The following is a 24556-nucleotide window of genomic DNA, read 5'->3' as shown; positions in this document are numbered from 1 at the left end:
AGAAACCATTCTGAGCCTTATCTTATTTAGTTTTTATTTTATACATGTTGACCACATTAACCCTGGCAATGGACCCTGTGTGTACATGTCTGTTATGCCATTGTTTACAAATTTGGTAAATAAATAACCCATAAAATGTATATTTTGTAGTTTTCTTACTGTACCGAAAATGAACCAAACCGTAACCTCTAAACCGAGGTACGTACCGAACCGACATTTTTGTGTACAGTTACACCCCTAATATATATATATAATGTATATATTAAAGGCTTAAATCTCTATATCAACTTCCAATCTATATAAATAAAATTTAGTAAAATGTTTTTAAAATGTTTTATTTACCTTTTGTTAAAGTAAACCCTGTATTGTATGACAACCCAAAATTATCACACTTAATTTACTATACTTTACACTTTGCATCAGTCCATCTTAGATGAGCACAGGCCCTGTAAAGCTGACGCTGTTTCTGGGTGTTGTTGATAAATGGCTTTGCCTTTGCATGTTAAAGTTTTAACTTGCACTTACAGATGTAGCGACAAACTGTTTTCTGAAGTGTTCCTGAGCCCATGTGTTGATATCCTTTACACACCGATGTTGCTTTTTGATGCAGTACCGCCTGATGGATCCAAGGTCTGTAATATCATCGCTTACGTGCAGTGATTTCTCCAGACTCTCTGAATCTTTTAATGATATTACGTACTGTAGATGGTGAAATCCTTAAATTCCTTGCAGTAGCTCGTTGAGAAATGTTGTTCTTAAACAGTTCGACAATTTGCTCACGCATTTCTTCACAAAGTGGTGACCCCTCGCCCCATCCCTGTTTGCGAATGACTGAACATTTCACGGAAGCTGCTTTTATACCCAACCATGGCATCCACCTGTTCCCAATTAGCCTGTCCACCTGTGGGATGTTCCATATAAGCGTTTGATGAGCATTCCTCAACTTTCTCCGTCTTTTTTGCCACTTGTGCCAGCTTTTTTAAAAACATGCTGCCGGCATCAAATTCCAAATGAGCTAAAGTTTGCGAAAAATAACAAGGTTTTCCAGTTCAAACGTTAAGTATCTTGTCTTTGCAGTCTATTTAATTGAATATAAGTTGAAAAGGTTTTGCATCATTGTATTCTGTGTTTGTCACTGGTTTTGTAAAATATACCACGCAACTTTGAAAACACAACTGTATCTACATGGAGTACATATAGTAGGTACATGGTACACAACCAGGGCACATGTACTAATACCACTAATGACTGTTATTCATTTAACCTGAACTAGATATGTGCAATATTTTCCCACTGTGGAAATGAAAAGTGCCTCCACTTCTGTGGATCCTCACATGTTCAGTGGGTGGATGGGGTTGTTATAATAGCAGAGATGAGAGGCGGAGGGCGAGTGTGTGGGAGGAGAGTGAAAGCAGGAGGTGGATGGGAGGTATTGTCATGTACTGTACCTACGGGGTCCACTGACAAACTACTTTTTATTTATTTTTTTGACAGTTTTCGCCAATTCTCACAAATGCAACACAATATATCGGGCAGGGGAGCCCAAACTTTTTCTATTTAACCACAACACCAGGGGGAGCTCCACAAACCACGTTAAACCCAGATTACCACCTAACAAATGTCTTAATTTATTATCATTCTATGCCACATCAATGCACTCCAACAGGTGTAAAAGTAAGTGCATCTCCATTCTTCTTCAAAAACATTCTAAAACAGGCGTGTCAAATACAGAGTGGGCCAAAATTTAAAACTGAGCAAAACCACGGGCCAAGGTTGAAGAAATTAACCTTTAAAAAAAAAAAAATACAACGCTTTAAGTTCTGATTTTAGGACATTGTGTGTAGAATTCTGAGGACAAAAATGAATGTATTAAATTTTGGAATAAGGCTGTAACATAACAAAATGTGGAGAAGTAAAGCATTGTGAATAATTTCCGGATGCGCTGTATAGATGTTTTTTTAAAGAACTATAAAAGGCAATTTCGATAGAAATTTTGTGTGAATGCCAAAACTGAAATGCTAAAAGATAGCATGCTGGCCAGAAAAAGCCAAGTTCAAACAAAGGAGAGGTGGTCTCGTCTGAAAGGAGGCGCTTTGGACTAACTTGTTCTTTTTGAACACTTTATTTAAAAAAAGGAATGGTATTACAAATTACAGCAACGCTGCGATGGCTAGTCCGAGAAAAAAAAAATGGGAAATGTAGTTCATCTTTAGACTGACCGACGCAAAAAGCGCCAAGAAAAAACTACACTCACCAAGTTTTGTTTGATACCGTCACATGTCACAGAAGGGGTGGGCGATACATGGAATATACTCGATATATCGCGGCTTTGTCTCTGTGGGATATAGAAAATTACTATATCGTGATATTCGCATTTTCTTTTAGCTGCGGGCATTACACTACAGGCTCTTCTCACTCTTGTCTCTGCTTCTCACAGAGACATAAAACAAGCGCACCTTCTTACATACGTCACATACGTCTCCATACGCCCTCACCGAGCAAAGAGGTAGCGACATTTGTAAAGTTAGCTGTGATGCTAAAGGTGTGGAAACAAATGAAGAATTACTTCCCGGGACAAACAGCAGGGGGTCCATCATCTTTCGGTGGTTTGGCTTCAAGCGGGAAGTTGTTGAACAGACTACAGTAATATGTCAAGTATGCGGCAAAAGCGTTGATACAAAAAGTAGCAGCACTGCTAATGTGTAGCTCCAATTGAAAAGTCCCCCTCGAGAGAATGAAGAGTGCTTGAAACTCCGCATGTCAACATCTCCGGCCGGTGCCACAACAACAAAATGTCGAAGCAACCATTTCCACATCAACACCGCATGGAAAAAATAGTCAACAACAAAAGGAGATAACTTCCACATAGCGAAGGCCATACACTATTTGCATTCCTATTATGCAGCTCATTTTTTTATGACACTTATTGAAATATCTTGTGTGACATCATGCACAAAAGTGCACTTTATATGTTTTAAACTATTGTAGTGGCGTTCTGTACAAAAAGTGCACTTAAATTAGCGTTGTTTTGATATGTCACCTTGGTGACATGGTGACATCATGCACAAAAGTGCACTTTATTTGTTTTAAACTATTTTAGTGGCGTTCTGTACAAAAAGTGCACTTTAATTTAGTGTTGTTTTGATATGTCATCATGCACAAAAGTGCACTTTATTTGTTTTTAACTATTGTAGTGGTATCTGTACAAAAAGTGCACTTTTATTTAGTGTTGTTTTGATACGTCATCTTAGTGACATCATGCACAAAAGTGCACTTCATTTGTTTAAATTATTGGAGTGGCATTCTGTACAAAAAGTGCACTTTAATTTAGTGTTGTTTTGATACGTCATCTTAGTGACATCATGCACAAAAGTGCACTTTATTTGTTTTAAACCATTGTAGTGGCGTTTTGTACAAAAAGTGCACTTTAATTTAATGTTGTTTTGATACATCATCTTAGTGACATCATGCACAAAAGTGCACTTTATTTGATTTAAACTATTTTAGTGGCGTTCTGTACAAAAAGTGCACTTTAATTTAATGTTGTTTTGATACATCATCTTAGTGACATCATGCACAAAAGTGCACTTTATTTGTTTTAAACTATTTTAGTGGCGTTCTGTACAAAAAGTGCACTTTAATTTAGTGTTGTTTTGATATGTCATCATGCACAAAAGTGCACTTTATTTGTTTTTAACTATTGTAGTGGTATCTGTACAAAAAGTGCACTTTTATTTAGTGTTGTTTTGATACGTCATCTTAGTGACATCATGCACAAAAGTGCACTTTATTTGTTTTAAACCATTGTAGTGGCGTTTTGTACAAAAAGTGCACTTTAATTTAATGTTTTGATACATCATCTTAGTGACATCATGCACAAAAGTGCACTTTATATGTTTTAAACTATTGTAGTGGCGTTTTGTACAAAAAGTGCACTTTAATTTAGTGTTGTTTTGATACGTCATCTTAGTGACATCATGCACAAAAGTGCACTTTATTTGTTTTAAACTATTTTAGTGGCGTTCTGTACAAAAAGTGCACTTTAATTTAGTGTTGTTTTGATATGTCATCATGCACAAAAGTGCACTTTATTTGTTTTTAACTATTGTAGTGGTATCTGTACAAAAAGTGCACTTTTATTTAGTGTTGTTTTGATACGTCATCTTAGTGACATCATGCACAAAAGTGCACTTCATTTGTTTAAATTATTGGAGTGGCATTCTGTACAAAAAGTGCACTTTAATTTAGTGTTGTTTTGATACGTCATCTTAGTGACATCATGCACAAAAGTGCACTTTATTTGTTTTAAACCATTGTAGTGGCGTTTTGTACAAAAAGTGCACTTTAATTTAATGTTGTTTTGATACATCATCTTAGTGACATCATGCACAAAAGTGCACTTTATTTGATTTAAACTATTTTAGTGGCGTTCTGTACAAAAAGTGCACTTTAATTTAATGTTGTTTTGATACATCATCTTAGTGACATCATGCACAAAAGTGCACTTTATTTGTTTTAAACTATTTTAGTGGCGTTCTGTACAAAAAGTGCACTTTAATTTAGTGTTGTTTTGATATGTCATCATGCACAAAAGTGCACTTTATTTGTTTTTAACTATTGTAGTGGTATCTGTACAAAAAGTGCACTTTTATTTAGTGTTGTTTTGATACGTCATCTTAGTGACATCATGCACAAAAGTGCACTTTATTTGTTTTAAACCATTGTAGTGGCGTTTTGTACAAAAAGTGCACTTTAATTTAATGTTTTGATACATCATCTTAGTGACATCATGCACAAAAGTGCACTTTATATGTTTTAAACTATTGTAGTGGCGTTTTGTACAAAAAGTGCACTTTAATTTAGTGTTGTTTTGATACGTCATCTTAGTGACATCATGCACAAAAGTGCACTTTATTTGTTTTAAACCATTGTAGTGGCGTTCTGTACAAAAAGTGCACTTTAATTTAGTGTTGTTTTGATACATAATCTTAATGACATCATGCACAAAAGTGCACTCATAGCTTGTTTTAAAATGTCTCTAACAATCTTGCACTTTCTGTCTTGGAAATGACATGAATGTTTGTGCCGCTGCTTAATAACTGTTTAATAGATAGAGTATTGGTCAATTGATGCAGCAATATGATACAATCTAAACAAACCCCTTTGTGAATGCCCCTCAGAGCGAGGGTGGGGCGAGTGAGTGATAATGGGAGTTAAAGTGACTCAGTCAGGATGTAGCCTGAAAGGATCCATGGCATTTGAACGGCATCAATAATTCACGGCTCGGTCATTCAGGAGGACCCGAGAGGCTCTAAAAACAGCAACGGGCAACGTGATGCCACTTTGCTGCGTGCAGATTATTGACACTTTGTTTTCCCTGTAACACAATATCACGCATGGATCGCCATAAACGCTCGGCGCTGAAGTACTTGGACCACTTTCTGATCGAATCAGGAAGGTAAGACGAGCGTTGCTTCGTTCAGGAGGCTCACCTGGGAGATGGGGATGGGGTAGGGTCCCGGGAGGTTCTCCTGCAGTCGGACGGGATCGGGCGACGCCCAGGTGTTCCCGGTCACCTCCACGGTAACGATGCCGGTGGTGAAGAAGGCGTTGGACTTCCCCGCCATGTCCTTGACCATCACTGACAGTTTGTATCTGCCGCACATCTCGGGGTCCAGTGTGGAAGCTCCTGTAGTTTGCAAAATGGAAAAAAATGAGCTGCAACTTTGCAGTTCTAAATGCGTCCACTGGATGTCGCTATAGCAGTTGAAGGCATGCCATCCCGGGTTGGGGAGGAGACCCTGCCCCAAGTGGAAGAGTTCAAGTACCTCGGAGTCTTGTTCACGAGTGAGGGAAGAGTGGATGGTGAGATCGACAGGCGGACCGTTGCGGTGTCTTCAGTAATGCGGACGCTGTATCGATCCGTTGTGGTGAAGAAGGAGCTGAGCCGGAAGGCAAAGCTCTCAATTTACCAGTCGATTTACGTTCCCATCCTCACCTATGGTCATGAGCTTTGGGTTATGACTGAAAGGACAAGATCACGGGTACAAGCGGCCGAAATGAGTCCGAGTCCATGGTCCTCGCCCGGGAAAAGGTGGAGTGCCATCTCCGGGTTGGGGAGGAGACCCTGCCCCAAGTGGAGGAGTTCAAGTACCTAGGAGTCTTGTTCACGAGTGAGGGAAGAGTGGATGGTGAGATCGACAGGCGGATCGGTGCGGCGTCTTCAGTAATGCGGACGCTGTATCGATCCGTTGTGGTGAAGAAGGAGCTGAGCCGGAAGGCGAAGCTCTCAATTTACCGGTCGATCTACGTTCCCATTCTCACCTATGATCATGAGCTTTGGGTTATGACCGAAAGGACAAGATCACTCAAATGAGTTTCTGTCTGTGTTGGCCCCGCGATAAGGGGGCGACTTGTCCAGGGAGTACGCCGCCTTCCACCTGATTGTAGGTAAGATAGCCACCAGCGCCCCCCGCGACCCCAAAGGGAATAAGCGGTAGAGATGGTGAGATCGACAGGCGGATCGGTGCGGCGTCTTCAGTAATGCGGACGCTGTATCGATCCGTTGTGGTGAAGAAGGAGCTGAGCCGGAAGGCGAAACTCTCAATTTACCGGTCGATCTACGTTCCCATCCTCACCTATGGTCATGAGCTTTGGGTCATGACCGAAAGGATAAGATCACTCAAATGAGTTTCGGTCTGTGTTGACCCCGCGATGAGGTGGCGACTTGTCCAGGGTGTACCCCGCCTTCCACCCAATTGTAGGTAAGATAGCCACCAGCGCCCCCCGCGACCCCAAATGGAATAAGCGGTAGAAAATTAATGGATGGATGGAGTTTACAGGTGGCGGCTCTCTCCCTTAGAGATAGGGTGAGAAGCTCTGCCATCCGGGAGGAACTCAAAGTAAAGCCGCTGCTCCTCCACATGGAGAGGAGCCAGATGAGGTGGTTCGGGCATCTGGTCAGGATGCCACCCGAATGTCTCCCTAGGGAGGTGTTTAGAGCACGTCCGACTGGTAGGAGGCCACGGAGAAGACCAAGGACACATTGGGAGGACTGTGTCTCCCGGCTGGCCTGGGAACGCCTCGGGATCCCCCGGGAGGAGCTGGACGAAGTGGCTGGGGAGAGGGAAGTCTGGGCTTCCCTGCTTAGGCTGCTGCCCTCGCGACCCGACCTCAGATAAGTGGAAGAAGATGGATGGAACTTTGTGTTACATTGAGTTCCCAGCGAGAAAACCAAAAGCTGTCTTCGGAACCTACCAAGAGTAAGGCTTATAAAACTCCACTGTGTAGGGGGGGAAGCAAGATGAAGGTGTTCCTGTTGTCTTTCATGTATTAGAATCAAACAGAAAGATATTGTCTTTCCCAAGGACTGTGGAAGCGAGGAGGAGGCAGGACCGGAGTCCCCTCCAGGCAACGTCCTTTTTCAACTGTTTTTACGAACGTCTCTTTGAACTCTTTTACCACCTTTTCTGTGAACTGTTCACGACCTCGTCCTTAGAAACAGCTGTGTCATGTGGTCGGAGGAAGTCAAATAAATCAGGACTCGTACAATCTTTCGCCAGAGCCTGTGCAAGAGTACAGTTTCTCTTCAATTGAGTCCCAATTGAATTCGGTCTTTGTTTAATTCTTTGCCTCTTGTCTTGTTTAATAGATGACATCAGTGTTTCAACCTGACACAAATGCTACATAGTTTGTGTTTAATATATATATATATATATATATATATATATATATATATATATATATATATCGTATTTCCTTGAATTGCCGCCAGGGCGCTAATTAATTTAAAACCTCTTCTCACTCCGCCGCTTACCAAAGGCATGCTGTAAATTTAGGCCTGCGCCTAAAAATTTGAGTGTGATGTAAGGATACCATCATGAAAAGCACATTTATTTAAAAAAAACGTTATTATGGTCTTAGTTTTACTTATAAATGAAGTCCATGCGCAGCTCCTTCTGATCAAAAGCATCGATAACTTGTTTATAGAAGTCTTCCTTATCTTTCTTCAGTTTTAAAAGTCTCTCTGTCTCGATGGAGATCTTCCTTTATTACCTCCTGCTTCGATTGAAAGTCCAGTTTAGAAAACTTATTTATTTTAGATATGTAATCCTCCATGTTAAAAGTGCAAGCAAGAGGAAAAAATAAATGATCGCTGCTCACTCTTGCTGCTTGTTGTCACTTCTTCTGCAGCCGAGTAGTCGCAAGAAGGATCACTAGCGCCCTCTACCACCAGGAAGCGGGAGTCATTTAATGACTCATATTTGACACACACAGCTACGGTATATTAATAAAACATAGCTGCTTACTGTTCTTTTTAGCATATTCAATAACTTGGACCTTAAATCCTACTGAATAGCTCTTAATCTTCTTCCCTTTATGCGATTTCAAATTATTGAAATCTGCCTCCTCCATTTTGAAAATGATGACAGGTGAAGTGTCACTCGTGACGTGACGAGTTTGACCCAGTGGAAATTCTAGACATGCGCTAATAAAAATAATATTTTGTGAAACGAGTTTGACCCAGCGTTAATCCTGAGCCGGCGGTAATGCTAAGCATGCGCTAATTATTTTGCGAAAGGAGTTTGACCCGGCAGTAATTCTAGGCAGGCGCGTACTATATATATACCCGGCGGCAATTCAAGGAAATACGGTAGTTCCTGGCAAGGACAACAAAGGACTCACCGTCCTCGGTGAGGGAAACCTCTCCCGTGACGGAGTCAATGAAGAACATCTGAGGGGAGGGGATCCTGGGGGTCTGCTCCATCAGGCGGAATCGTAGCTCGGCGTGGGCAGTCTTGCGGTCGTCGCGGTCCAGCGCCTCCACCTGCATGAAGGGTATCCCTGAGAGACACATGTGGCGTGAGTGCAATAGATAGAGAGGCTGGTGGAAATCAAACCTTTTTCAGCACGAGCCTCAGACACGGCTTAATAACCTTCTACATTTTTATATAATATGAGATGACATCTATTTATAAAGTAATAACACAAATTTAGTGGGATGGCACTTTTCCTTCTAAAATGTCGGGCAAAAATTGTTTTTCTTTCATTCAGAGTCTGCAGGTTTTTCCTTGCTAACAACACACAACACAACACTCCAATACGTGCACCATGACAGCAACCACCCACCCACCACCACGAAAAGAATACCTACCGGAATTAATAAAAGGCTATCGATGCTGTCATCTAGCAAAGCTGAATTCGACCAAGCAACCCCCCCGTACCAGAAAGCACTTGATGAAAGCGGATACAACTTCACCAACACCTATGAACCCACTCCAGGAAACCAACCACAAAAGAGTAGAAAACGAAAACAACATCATCTGGTACAACCCACCATTCAGCAAAAACGTCTCAACCAATATCGGCCACAAGTTCCTCACTCTGATCGACAAACACTTCCCCAAAGGCAACACCCTAAGAAAAATATTCAACAAGAACAACATTAAATTGAGCTACAGCTGTATGAATAACATACAACAAATCATTTCAAACCACAAGAAAGCAATTGCAAAAGGACTGCCCACCCCCAGACTAAACGACTCTGAAACCAATAACGAATGTAACTGTCGCAAGAAACCTGATTGCCCTCTCAACGGGGGGTGCTTACAAACATCAGTCGTTTACCAAGCAAAGGTAACACGCAAGGACATTAAAACATCCAACACGTACGTAGGATTAACCGAAAGAGCGTTCAAAACAAGATGGAATAATCACAACGCCTCCTTTAGAAACCAGACTTTGCGGAATTCTACAGAACTCAGCAAACACATTTGGAACCTCAAAGACAATAATGTTGAATATTCAATAACATGGCAACTTCTTGCATCCAGCACACCTTACAACAGTGGTAATAAAAGATGCAACCTATGCTTAAAAGAGAAACTGTTTATTATATATCATCCAGATCTGTCATCCCTCAACAAGCGCAGTGAAATCATTTCAACATGCCGCCACAAACAGAAACACCTCCTAGGTAACACATGAACCAATCACCACGCCCCTACGCCTGCCTGTACCCACCCACTCTGTGCCCTATATAAACCATTGTATGTGAATGCTTCCATTAAAATCTCCTGATGATTGAGGGAACCCCTCATGAAACAGTTCTGTAGAGATGAAGTAGTCTTGTGATTTTTCCCACACCTACATATACATTATATATATATATATATACATACATACATATATATATATATATATATATATATATATATATATATATATATATATATATATTATATATACACTCACACAAACACACAGTCTGCCAAATTTTTGTAACCCAATGTGGCCCCCGAGTCACAAAGTTTGGGGACCCCTGTTCATTACTTTTTTTATTTTGTAAACCTTGTTGAGGACTAGGGAAAAGCGCTTCAATACTTTTAGAGGGATTTGGGTAAAGATGTAAAACGAAAACCTACTTTGCATTTTTGCCTCTGGAGTCTGATTGAAAAGGAACCACCAGAACCACCAGGTGGATCTTACCTGCTTTGTATGACACTTTACGACAGCCTGTGCTACTTAAATGTGAAATTTAGCATTGACTCGCACTACGCTATTTGGCCGGAAGGATATGCTCCTTCTAGATCATGGGTGTCAAACTCTGGCCCGCGGGCCAGTTTTGGCCTGCCGTACAATTTCATTTGGCCCTTGAGGCAATATCAAATTAACATTAGAGCTGGCTCGCTGGTACTATAAAGGCACTGCCTTTAGCGTTGTCTACAATATGTTGTCACGTCCGCTTTTACTCCATACAAACAGCGTGCTGGCCAAGTCCCATGATATATGCGACTTGTACACACACTTAAGTGAATGCCATACAGGTCAGGCTGAGGGTGGTCGTATTAACAACTTTAACATTGTTACAAATATGCGCCACACTGTGAACACACACCATACAAGAACGACTAACACATTTTGGGAGAACATCCGCACCGTAAAACAACATAAACACAACAGAACAAATACCCAGAACCCCTTGCAGCACTGACTACCACCAAAACCCACCCCCCACCCATCTCATTATTATCTTATTTTAAGATTTATTAGCCTGTGGAAAAATGTAATGTCGATATTTACCTCAGAAGGCGGCAAATAGAAAAGAGGCATTAAATGTTTTATTGAAATTGTATTTATTTGACCATTTATTTTTTTAATGTTGATTTTGCACTATTAAGTTATATAAGTATTGCTTGTTCCATATTCATTGTTCAAGCAAATCAGTGCAGCAAACTGAGCAATAATTAACAATTTATTCATGCACTTTCTCTTGTTACTTCAAGGCTTGAATCTTTGATTCATTCATTATTGTTATTTTATTTTCAAATGTATTATTAGCCTGTGGACAAAGTTTATTTTGATATTTACCTCAGAATGCTGCTAAAAGAAAAGAGTCACTCAATTTTTATTTAAATTTTATTTGATATGCCATTGATATTTTTTAATTATTATTATTATTATTAACTTGATTTTGCACGTCACTATAAAGTTATATACGCCTTGCTTGTTCAATATTCAGTGCAAAACTTGTTTGGGTCCCTATTAAAAGGTTAATTTGTTCAACCTTTGGCCCGCGGCTTTGTTCAGTTTAAATTTTGGCCCACTCTGTATTTGACTTTGACACCCCTGTTCTAGTTGAAGTACATCTTTAATGAATCCGTCACGTCCTGCACTTCACACCGAAATCAGGCATTTGAAGAATCATATTATTACGACAATTAGACCGGGTTTGATTACTTACCGTGAGCTTTGTGCGGCTCTTTTACCTTTAAGAAGGCCAAGCTGCACGCTGCCACGCATGCTTTCCTGAATGAAAGTGGGCACGTTGTCGTTCTTGTCGATGACGCACACTTCGACCGTGAAGCTCTGGAGTTGCCCTGATGCTCTGAAAGACACCTTGGGAGAAATGCACAATTATCAGGTAACCATTGCTAAAGGCTTTTAAAGCTACAGCCTCGTAAACGAGGTCAGGAATGAATGTTTTTGGAGAAATGATATTAATAGCTTGTTTTCCGCATGGATAAAGCCCCACGAGGCATATTTTCATAGTATTATTCAGTGCATTCTGCGAATTAAGTGGTGGGTTTATTTTGGTTTTCACATTGCTCAACATTCATATGAACTTGAAATGTTCTAACAGCAAAACATCGCCTTTTTATAAGGATGAGTCCTTCCAGATTATTTTGTTCTAAGGCTGACTAAACAAAGCGAGGTGACAACTCAAACTCACTAAAAAATGTTTTGGGGAAAAAATAACCCAATTTGGTGGTAAGTCACAAAACAGTCAAAAAATGAGGATACTTCCATAAAGTGGCTCCGTAGTAAAAAAAAAAAAACGCTGTGGCTGACAGGTGCTCCAGGTGTGTGTTTTCCTCTTCCTCTTCCTCTTCCTCCCGGTCTGATAGCACCGGATGCCTTTTATATGCGCACATCCTAGTACGTTACATTTTTAATATTAGCAGGATTATTTAATACGCTTGTAACAGTTCTATAATAATTAAATGGATGACACAATAAGTGTTTATAATTACTTTCCCAGCTGAGCACAAGGTAATTGTGACTGGCAATTTTTATTATATATCGATGGAGCCCTATGGCCATTACAATTTTCCCTTCAAGAAAAAGGTGCCTTTTTAAAAAAAAATAAATAAATAAAAACATTTACCCAAAAATGCGTTACTCATTGAAAAACAACCCAAACATGGTTCATAGTTTTGAAAACCCAGAACTTGAGTTAAAATGATACTTTTACGACCCAAAAAATGGATTGTTCGTCATAAAAATAACTCCAAAATTTAACCCATCTCCCGCAACTCAAACATTGGGTTATCAACAAAACCCTTTTTTTAACAATTTATTCCATACAAAAAGAGTGTGAGTACAAATACTAGAAGGGACAGAGCTGTCCAAAGTCCAGAGTATTCTCTAAAATGGTCGCCCTACTCGTATGCTTTTGTCCACCTTATTGCTAGGCATTGGTGGGGATCGAAACCGAAAGTTAACCTGGCGTGTTTTAGGCACACACACACACACATTCTTGACCACTCTCACTCTCCACACCTGGAACTTTCCAACACCATTCTAACTTGAGAGAATAATGTGGGTGTGTGTGTGCGTGTTAAAGAAGAAACGGGGTGAGATCATTGTTTTTTATCTTCTTTAAGCAAAACCAAGGAAAAAGCTGTAATGCATGCGTGTTCAACACTGAGGGAAAAGGTGATTTCACGTAGGAATACTTTTTTTCCCACTGCTATTACAAACCCTGTTTCCATATGAGTTTGGAAATTGTGTTAGATGTAAATATAAACAGAATACAATGATTTGCAAATCCTTTTCAACCCATATTCAGTTGAATATGCTACAAAGACAACATATTTGATGTTCAAACTCATAAACTTTATTTTTTTTTTGCAAATAATAATTAACTTAGAATTTCATGGCTGCAACACGTGCCAAAGTAGTTGGGAAAGGGCATGTTCACCACTGTGTTACATCACCTTTTCTTTTGACAACACTCAATAAACGTTTGGGAACTGAGGAAACTAATTGTTGAAGCTTTGAAAGTGGAATTCTTTCCCATTCTTGTTTTATGTAGAGCTTCAGTCCTTCAACAGTCTGGGGTCTTGTTGTCGTATTTTACGCTTCATAAGGCGCCACACATTTTCGACGGGAGACCTGTCTGGGCTGCAGGCGTCCAGGAAAGTACCCGCACTCTTTAACTACGAAGCCACGCAGTTGTAACACGTGGCTTGGCATTGTTTTGCTGAAATAAACAGGGGCGTCCATGATATCGTTGCTTGGATGACAACATATGTTGTTCCAAAACCTGTATGGACCATTCAACATTAATGGTGTCTTCACAGATGTGTAAGTTACCCATGCTTTTACACTTTGCGCTTATAACAAACCGAATGGTTATTTTCCTCTTTATTCCGGAGGACACCACGTCCACAGTTTCCAAATAGAATTTGAAATGTGGACTCGTCAGACCACAGAACACTTTTCCAGTTTTCATCAGTCCATCTTAGATGAGCTCGGGCCCAGCGAAGCCGGCAGCGTTTCTGGGTGTTGTTGATAAATGGGTTTTGCTTTGCTTAGTAGAGTTTTAACTTGCACTTACAGATGTAGCGACCAACTATAGTTCCTGACAGTGGTTTTATGAAGTGTTCCTGAGCCCATGTGGTGATATCCTTTACACACTGATGTCGGTTGTTGATGCAATACCGCCTAGAGGGATCAATGTTCCGTAATATTGTCGCTTACGTGCAGTGATTTCTCCAGATTCTCTGAACCTTTTGATGATTTTACAGACTGTAGATTTTAAAATCCCTAAATTCCTTGCAATAGCTCGTTGAGAAATGTTGTTCTAAAACTGTTTGACAATTTGCTTACAAAGTGGTGACCCTCAACCCATCCTTGTTTGTGAATTACTGAGCATTTCATGGAAGCTGCTTTTATAGCCAATCATGGCACCCACCTGTTCCCAATTAGCCTGCACACCTGTGGGATGTTCCAAATAAGTGTTTGATGAGCATTCCTCAACTTTAACAGTATTTATTGCCACATTTCCCAACTTCTTTGTCACGTGTTGCTGGCATCAAATTCTAAAGTTAATGATTATTTGCAGTTTGAACATCAAATATGTTGTCTTTGTAGCATATTCAACTGAATATGGGTTAAAAAGGATTTGCAAATCATTGTATTCTGTTTATATTTACATCTAACACAACTTCCCAACTCATATGGAAACTGGGTTTGTAGACGACAAGTCTCTGGACTGAGTAGAAGACGTGCTGCACAATGCATGCCAGCATACCTGCAGAGAGTAAGATGGCTGCTTCTCCCGGTCCAGTGGTTTCAGGGCATAAAGGAACTGGGTGTCCACTCCAAAAATACCTTCATCGTCTCCCGTCACCACTAAGTCGCTGTAATTGCCTGTCAGGCTGTGGAGCTGCGGAACACACGTGAGTTTAAAAAGCGAAACGTGTATTTATGTCATAATTAGAAGATGCTTCTGGACTAATTCACATTTTCATGAGTTGGTGTTAAATTAAGCAGAAAGCCAATCAGATGTTAATTATACTTTATGTTCAAGTATGATGCAAAACCTGCTTTTTCTTGCCTGTCGGCTTCCGTTTTTGTGTATTTGGGATGAAAAATGAGTGCCGGGGATGTGAATTAAAACCATGAGAAGATATTGGAAATATAATTTTGCCTCGTTCCGAAGAAGCCGTTTGAGATTGGACCCGACTTGTGACGTTTATCAACCTGTCATCATGTTGAACAATTGCAACAATATATATTCGCCTGAATAAAATAGGGCGATATTGAATCAAAACAAATGCATGTTTATACTTATACATATATATGATATAATACTATTATATATATATATATATATATATATATATATATATATATATATATATATATATATATATATATATATATATATATATATATACATACATCCATCCATTTTCTAACGCTTATTCCATTTTGGGGTCGCGGGGGGCGCTAGTGCCTATCTCAGTTACAATTGTGCGGAAGGCTGCGTACATACATATATATATATATATATATATATACACACACACACACACACATATACATTCACACATATATATATATATATATATATGCAAATATATTCCATACCTGTCTTGCTTTATCTGTTAGCTTCAAAAATTAAATGTTGCTTAATAAATTGTCTCACCCATATATGTATATACCTATCTATGTTTGTATATATACATATACTCACACACATGTATATATACATACTAATCCACATACATACATATATATATATATATATATATATATATATATATATATATATATATATATATATATATACACACACATATATATATATATATATATACACAATCATCAATGATGGTATTTTGAGAGGTCATCATTGAAGTCGGACATCACTGAAGGCCAAGGTGGGAACATTTTTTGCCCATTTTAAGTTAGACCACACGTCCTGGTTGTGGAACTGTGGACCAGGTCTAGACACCCGGCAGGGTACATGGGAGTTTGCCCAACCAGTCTACATGTGCTTTGCGGACTTAGAGAAGGCATTGGACCGTGTCCCTCGGGAAGTCCTGTGGGGAGTGCTCAGAGAGTATGGGGTACCGGGCTGTCTTATTGTGGCGGTCCTCTCCCTGTATGATCAGTGCCAGAACTTGGTCCGCATTGCCGGCAGTAAGTCGGACACATTTCCAGTGAGGGTTGGACTCCGCCAAGGCTGTCCTTTGTCACCCATTCTGTTCATAACTTTTATGGACAGAATTTCTAGGCGCAGTCAAGGCGTTGAGGGGTTCCGGTTTGGTGCCCGAGGGATTAGGTCTCTGCTTTTTGCAGATGATGTGGTCCTGATGGCTTCATCTAGCCGGGATCTTCAGCTCTCACTGGATCGGTTTGCAGCTGAGTGTGAAGCGACTGGGATGAGAATCAGCACCTCAAAGTCCGAGTCCATGGTTCTCGCCCGGGAAAGGGTGGAGTGTCCTCTCCGGGTTGGGGAGGAGATCTTGCCCCAAGTGGAGGAGTTCAAGTACCTAGGAGTCTTGTTCACGAGTGAGGGAAGAGTGGATCGTGAGATCGACAGGCGGATCGGTGCGGCGTCTTCAGTAATGTGGACGCTGTATCGATCCGTTGTGGTGATGAAGGAGCTGAGCCGGAAGGCAAAGCTCTCAATTTATCGGTCGATCTACATTCCCATTCTCACCTATGGTCATGAGCTTTGGGTCATGACCAAAAGGATAAGATCACGGGTACAAGCGGCCCAAATGAGTTTCCTCCGCCAGGTGGCGGGTCTCTCCCTTAGAGATAGGGTGAGAAGCTCTGCCATCCGGAGGGAACTCAAAGTAAAGCCGCTGCTCCTTCACATCGAGAGGAGCCAGATGAGGTGGTTCGGGCATCTGGTCAGGATGCCACCCGAACACCTCCCTAAGGAGGTGTTTAGGGCACGTCCGACCAGCAGGAGGCCAAGGGCAAGACCCAGGACACGTTGGGAAGACTATGTCTCCCGACTGGCCCAGGAACGCCTCGGGATCCCAGGCCAGGAGGAGCTGGACGAAGTGGCTGGGGAGAGGGAAGTCTGGGCTTCTCTGCTTAGGCTGCTGCCCCCGCAACCCGACATAGGATAAGCGGAAGAAAATGAATGGATGAATGGATGGATGGACGCTAGACCACAAAGAAGTGTTTGAAATGTAAAAAAAAATGTGCCAGTGCTTTGGCACCTTGAAAGGTACTTCAAGTGGCATTATTATGTTGTTCCATTTTATAAAACAGCCGGTCATCCAACATCTTCATCCTATTTGAAGAGTTACTGACATTGAATGTGGCACAAAGTGCAAAAATGGGTTATGTTACGTCACTGAAGCACATTGCAGTCAATCAAAGAACCATTTGGAGTGGCATTTATGAAGAAAAATGCCGCCTTCCCGACTAGCTGGATGGAATTCAGAAGGTGATTCTGACGTCGGCAAAGCGAATGCGAGCACTCATTTTATAAGTCTATATATATATATATATATATATATATATATATATATATATATATATATATATATATATATATATATATATATATACACACACAAAAACACACAGCCCGGCCCCCAGCCAAATAGTTTTAGTCCAATGCGGCCCCCGAGTCAAAAGGTTTGGGGACCCTAGTTTGCTGTCTCCAGTTCTCCTTGTTTCCTGGTATGCTGTTTCCGGTTTGCCTGTTTCCTAGTTCCTGGTTCCTGATTCCTGCATTTAATTTTTGACATTAGAATCATGTTTTCCTGCATCAAGCCTGCCATCTCTGCATCTTGGGGTTCATCACCACCATTTCCTGACAAAATCGTAACTACGATGAAATGTTTCCAAAACAGATCAGAAAAGCCCAATCTGGTTGCATCGAAATGGCCTGAAAACTTTTTTTTATCAATTTTTTTTTTCTAATCAATTTTTTAAATTTAGGAATTAGTTTAGAATCTGGATGGATTAAAATCGCGATTCGGATTTTAATGTATTTTTTTTTGCACCCCTGCTAAGACCAAATAATAATACAAGTTGTCACTTACAACACAAAAGCTGGCACTAAGTGTTGATGTACACTTACTGTACTGTACACTAGCTTTAGACATATAATGTCTTTTTGTTGCATTTTTTAACAGAATCATAATATACACTTTCATTTATTCAAATTTTGTATCAAAATTTCAGCTTTTTTCTCATTAAATTTCATCTTTCTGCTGATTGAATTTACATTTTTACTGGACAACATTTTGTCGTTTTTTAACTCATAATTAATCGCAATAATCTCAGATAGAAGTTTTTTATTTGTGACATCCAAAGATGTATTTTTTCAATTAGATTAGTCACACTTTTAAATTCAGATGAATCAGGATTAATCACAGGTCATTAGTCGCTTGCATAATTTAAATAACAATGCAATTAATCACATTTTGTCTGTAGTTAAATCATAATTACTGGTGATTAATCGCAAGAGAAAAGTTTTTTATACATGCTGTCAAGTTATTGTTTTTTTCAATCAGTTAAATTATACTTTTGTATTTTGAATATTCATGATTAATCACTGATTATTACCTGCTTGCATAATAAAAATGGAGATGTTTTAATCACATTTTACTAGTTAACTCATAGTTATCATGATTAATGGCAGATAGTTTTTTTTCTAATTAGTGCTGTGAAATTATTATTTGTAATTAAATTAATCACACTTTTAAATTGGGATGAATCAGGATTAATCACAGGTCATTAGTCGCTTGCATAATTTAAATAACAACGCAATTAATCACATTTTGTCTGTAGTTAACTCATAATTACTGGCGATTAATCGCAAAAGAAAAGTTTTTTATACAAGGTGTCAAGTTATTGTTTTTTTCAATCAGTTTAATTATACTTTTGTATTTTGAATATTCATGATCAATCACTGATTATTACCTGCTTGCATAATATAAATGGAGATGTTATAATCACATTTTACTAGTTAACTCATAATTATCATGATTAATGGCAGATAGTTTTTTTTTAAATTAGTGCTGTGAAATTACTATTTTTAATTAGATTAATCACAGTTTTCCATTTGGATTAATCAGGATTAATCACAGTTCATTAGTCGCTTGCATAATTTAAATAACAACGCAATTAATCACATTTTGTCTGTAGTTAACTCATAATTACTGGCGATTAATCGCAAGAGAAAAGTTTTTTATACATGGTGTCAAGTTATTGTTTTTTTCAATCAGTTAAATTATACTTTTGTATTTTGAATATTCATGATTAATCACTGATTATTACCTGCTTGCATAATAAAAAATGGAGACGATTTAATCACATTTTACTAGTTAACTCATAATTATCATGATTAATGGCAGATAGTTTTTTTTTTCTAATTAGTGCTGTGAAATTAGTATTTTTAATTAGATTAATCACACTTTTCCATTTGGATTAATCAGGATTAATCACAGGTCATTAGTCGCTTGCATAATTTAAATAAAAATGCGATTAATCACATTTTGTCTGGAGGTAACTCATGATTGATGGTGAGTAATCGCAGAGAGAATTATTTTTTTTATTTGTGACGTCCAAAGATGTAGTTTTTAATTAGATTAGTCACACTTTTAAATTGGGATGAATCAGGATTAATCACAGGTCATTAGTCGCTTGCATAATTTAAATAACAATGCAATTAATCACATTTTGTCTGTAGTTAAATCATAATTACTGGTGATTAATCGCAAGAGAAAAGTTTTTTATACATGCTGTCAAGTTATTGTTTTTTTCAATCAGTTAAATTATACTTTTGTATTTTGAATATTCATGATTAATCACTGATTATTACCTGCTTGCATAATAAAAAATGGAGATGATTTAATCACATTTTACTAGTTAACTCATAATTATCATGATTAATGGCAGATAGTTTTTTTTAAATTAGTGCTGTGAAATTATTATTTTTAATTCAATTAATCACACTTTTCCATTCGGATTAATCAGGATTAATCACAGGTCATTAGTCGCTTGCATAATTTAAATAACAACGCAATTAATCACATTTTGTCTGTAGTTAAATCATAATTACTGGCGATTTATCGCAAGAGAAAAGTTTTTTATACATGGTGCCAAGTTATTGGTTTTTTCAATCAGTTAAATTATACTTTTGTATTTTGAATATTCATGATTAATCACTGATTATTACCTGCTTGCATAATATAAATGGAGATGTTATAATCACATTTTACTAGTTAACTCATAATTATCATGATTAATGGCAGATAGTTTTTATTTTTTTATTTAGTGCTGTGAAATTATTATTTTTTAATTAGATAAATCACACTTTTCCATTTGGATTAATCAGGATTAATCACAGGTCATTAGTCGCTTGCATAATTTAGATAAAAAATGCGATTAATCACATTTTGTCTGGAGTTAACTCATGATTGATGGTGAGTTATCACAGAGAGAATTCTTTTTTTTTATTTGTGACGTCCAAAGATGTATTTTTTAACTAGATTTGTCACACTTTTCAATTCGGATTAATCACAGGTCATTAGTCGCTTGCATAATTTAAATAACAACGCAATTAATCACATTTTGTCTGTAGTTAAATCATAATTACTGGCGATTTATCGCAAGAGAAAAGTTTTTTATACATGGTGCCAAGTTATTGTTTTTTTCAATCAGTTAAATTATACTTTTGTATTTTGAATATTCATGATTAATCACTGATTATTACCTGCTTGCATAATATAAATGGAGATGTTATAATCACATTTTACTAGTTAACTCATAATTATCATGATTAATGGCAGATAGTTTTTATTTTTTTATTTAGTGCTGTGAAATTATTATTTTTTAATTAGATAAATCACACTTTTCCATTTGGATTAATCAGGATTAATCACAGGTCATTAGTCGCTTGCATAATTTAGATAAAAAATGCGATTAATCACATTTTGTCTGGAGTTAACTCATGATTGATGGTGAGTAATCGCAGAGAGAATTATTTTTTTTATTTGTGACGTCCAAAGATGTATTTTTTAAACTAGATTTGTCACACTTTTCAATTCGTATTAATCACAGGTCATTATTCGCTTGCATAATTTAAATAACGCAATTAATCACATTTTGTCTGTAGTTAACTCATAATTACTGGCGATTAATCGCAAGAGAAAAGTTTTTTATACATGGTGTCAAGTTATTGTTTTTTTCAATCAGTTTAATTATACTTTTGTATTTTGAATATTCATGATTAATCACTGATTATTACCTGCTTGCATAATATAAATGGAGATGTTTTAATCACATTTTACTAGTTAACTCAGTTATCATGATTAATGGCAGATAGTTTTTTTTCTAATTAGTGCTGTGAAATTATTATTTTTTATTAAATTAATCACACTTTTCCATTCGGATTAATCAGGATTAATCACAGGTCATTAGTCGCTTGCATAATTTAAATAAAAATGCGATTAATCACATTTTGTCTGGCGTTAATTCATGATTGATGGTGAGTAATCGCAGAGAGAATTCTTTTTTTTATTTGTGACGTCCAAAGATGTCGTTTTTAATTAGATTAGTCACACTTTTCAATTCGGATTAATCAAAGGTCATTAGTAGCTTGCATAATTTAAATAACAATAAAATTAATCATATTTCGAGAGAAGTTTATTTGTGCTGTCAAATTTTCTTTATTTTATTTTTAATTTATTGTATTTATTTATTTTTCCCGACGGACTAATCATAACATTAAATCTTTGTGCTGATTTTTTTTTTTACATTTTTACCGGACAACATCTTGCGGGCCAACAAAACTCAAACTCTGGGCCACAAATGGCCCCCGTGCCGCACTTTGCGGACCCCTTCTCCAACGTAACGGAACCCTTGCTCGAGTACGATGTTTCAATCATTTAAAACTCTTTTTGCTTTTCATATTTTGAAAAAGAAAATAGTCTTCTTACCTTGGCTAAATACCAAGGGAAGATGCCATCGTAGTTCTCAGGCACACCTAATTTAACGTTGGCTCCTAGGCAGGATGCAAATATGTTCATCACCACCTATAAAGCAAAGAGACAAAAACTGTTTTTTATGTGAACATACTTATAAATGTTAAAAAAAAGGCGATATTTCATGCTTCCGTCTTACCGTGAGAGCAAAAAGGAGCAGAGGTCCAGCCTTGCAATCAGCCATGACTACCTGTAAATATTTCAGACCCACATTTCTTGTTACTCAATCACAAAACAATCTTTCACACGGCTTCCAAATACGTAACCTATGAAACGTTAAAGGTTAAAGTAAGTTTTGATTTCAAAGCATACAAAATAAAAGGCTTTTTTTTTTTAAAGTAGCTGGTTCCTACCTTGGCTGAATGAGGAGAGTGATCCCTGTGAGAGGACTGAGCAGAGTTTAAATTGGCTGGGAAGCAAGAAAAAAAAAAAGTGGGTTCTTGTAGTCCTCCAGTGGATTAATGGTTAACACCTCCAAAACAAAACAACCCTAAAAACATGCTTAACTACCATGTTTCCTACACCACCATTCCACCGTGGGCTCTAATGAATATTCAACAGCATGCAAAGGACTCGCTTCTGTCAACCAAAACAAACGACTCTTCCAGAAAGTGTGTTTTTGTTTCAGATTAATTTTTTTTTTGTAAATCATGAAAACAGAGGGAATCCAAATGTCTACAACAGGGGTCCCCAAACTTTTTAACTCGGCGGCCCCATTGGGTTCAAAAAATTATATATAGAGGAATGTCTCAGAAAATTAGAATATTGTGATAAAGTCCTTTATTATCTGTAATGCAACTAAAAACATGAACATGTCATACATTCTGGATTCATTACACATCAACTGAGATATTACAAGCCTTTTATTATTTTAATATTGCTGATAAGAAAACTCAAAAATCCTATCTCAAAAAGTTTGAATATTTCCTCAGACCAAGTAAAAAAAAAAAAAAGATTTATAACAGCAAAACAAAATCAAACGTTTGAAAATGTCAATGAATGCACTCAGTACTTGGTTGGGAATCCTTTTGCAGGGATTACTGCATCAATGCGGCGAGGCATGGAGGCACAAGGCCTGTGGCATTGCAGAGGTGTTATGGATGCCCAGGATGCTTCAATAGCAGCCTTCAGCTCATTTGCATTTTTGGGTCTGGTGTCTTTCAGCTTCTTCTTCACAATACCCCACAAATTCTCAATGAGGTTCAGGTCAGGGGAGTTGGCAGGCCAATGGAGGACAGTAATGCCATGGTCAGTACACCAGTTACTGCTGGTTTTGGCACTGTGGACAGGTGCCAGATCATGCTGGAAAATTAAATCATCATCTCCATAGAGCTTTACAACAGATGGAAGCATATACAGAGCTACATTGACTCTGGACTTGATGAAACCAGCGGCTGACATGGCTCCCCAAACCATTGCTGACTGAGGGAACTTCCGTTGTCTAGAGTTCAGGAGGGGCTTGACCATGGGAATACGGCTATTGAAGCTGTATCTGATTTTATTAAATATGGATTGAACTTTCACAGTATCATGTTAGACCCGCTCGACATCCATTGCTTTCGGTCCCCTAGAGGGGGGGAGGGGTTGCCCACATCTGAGGTCCTCTCCAAGGTTTCTCATAGTCAGCATTCTCCCTGCCCACTTGGTGTGAGTTTTCCTTGCCCTTTTGTGGGTTCTTCCGAGGATGTTGTAGTCGTAATGATTTGTGCAGTCCTTTGAGACATTTGTGATTTGGGGCTATATAAATAAACATTGATTGATTGATATAAACTATCAGACTGCGTGGTCGCTAGTAGTGGCTTTCAGTAGGCCTTTAAGGGGATTTTATTATATGTGATCCCCTTTGTAGGGAAACCTGCTAAACAGGCTTGAAGGGATGATGCAGGCCAGCCACTTTTCAATTGACCAAGTCGAGTGTGTTTTTATCTATGAAACATACGTTTTTGTTGAAAGACTAGAGGTTTTTAATGATAATACAATAAGGTTCAACACATATAGAGTAATTTTTTTCACAAGAATATAAGTTGGAGTATTACCTGATTCGATGACTTGCATCGATTGGAATCCGACAGAAGTGCGGATAACGTCCACATTTTCAAATGGAGAACAAAAGTCCTCCTTTCCGTCCAATACCACATGAAAGTGGTTGGTTTTTGGCATCTTATTTGTCCAACTTCCATACTCGTTTTCATACACTTTACAAGAAGTCCATTAGCTCCGTAGCTTGCTAGCTTGTGCACGCCAGCTTTCTGAGACTCTTATTTTGTTAGCGCAGGCAAGAGGAAGCAGCAGCGCTTTTATTGTGAAGACAGGAACTGTGCAGTCGGTTTTTAGAGTATTGACAGCACGAATGTCTTGAAATAAAAAGTGTTTCTCGCCTCCCTGTTTATCACTTTTTCTTAATAATGATGTGGCAGCAGCCAGAGTCATCTCACAAGACCCTCAGGTGTCGTTTTTTTTTTTTAAAGGTTTATTTATAAATTTCAACAATTAAAAACAGTAAGTCAAACAACAATATAAAA

General features: G+C 38.3%; 1 protein-coding gene across 2 annotated transcripts in view; it reads right to left on the bottom strand.

The window, feature by feature from the left end:
* The window catches only part of cdh16 (cadherin 16, KSP-cadherin), a 98088-nt gene extending 73804 nt beyond the window's left edge, over positions 1 to 24284 (bottom strand). For both annotated transcript variants that reach the window (XM_061887262.1, XM_061887261.1), the window contains exons 1-8: positions 24071 to 24284; positions 22388 to 22443; positions 22174 to 22224; positions 21990 to 22085; positions 14819 to 14953; positions 11769 to 11898; positions 8686 to 8844; positions 5493 to 5689 (exon numbers count right to left, since the gene is read on the bottom strand). In XM_061887262.1, coding sequence (XP_061743246.1) covers positions 5493 to 5689; positions 8686 to 8844; positions 11769 to 11898; positions 14819 to 14953; positions 21990 to 22085; positions 22174 to 22224; positions 22388 to 22443; positions 24071 to 24194 — 948 coding nt within the window. In that variant the 5' untranslated portion in view covers positions 24195 to 24284. The remainder of the gene's footprint in view (positions 1 to 5492; positions 5690 to 8685; positions 8845 to 11768; positions 11899 to 14818; positions 14954 to 21989; positions 22086 to 22173; positions 22225 to 22387; positions 22444 to 24070) is intronic.
* Between the last annotated feature and the right edge of the window lie 272 nt (positions 24285 to 24556).

Source organism: Nerophis ophidion, linkage group LG25 (genome assembly GCF_033978795.1).
Source record: "Nerophis ophidion isolate RoL-2023_Sa linkage group LG25, RoL_Noph_v1.0, whole genome shotgun sequence".
In the NCBI taxonomy this organism is placed as follows: Eukaryota; Metazoa; Chordata; class Actinopteri; order Syngnathiformes; family Syngnathidae; genus Nerophis; species Nerophis ophidion.
The sequence above is the reverse complement of the archived record's forward strand: the minus strand, read 5'-3'. Positions and strand labels throughout refer to the sequence as shown.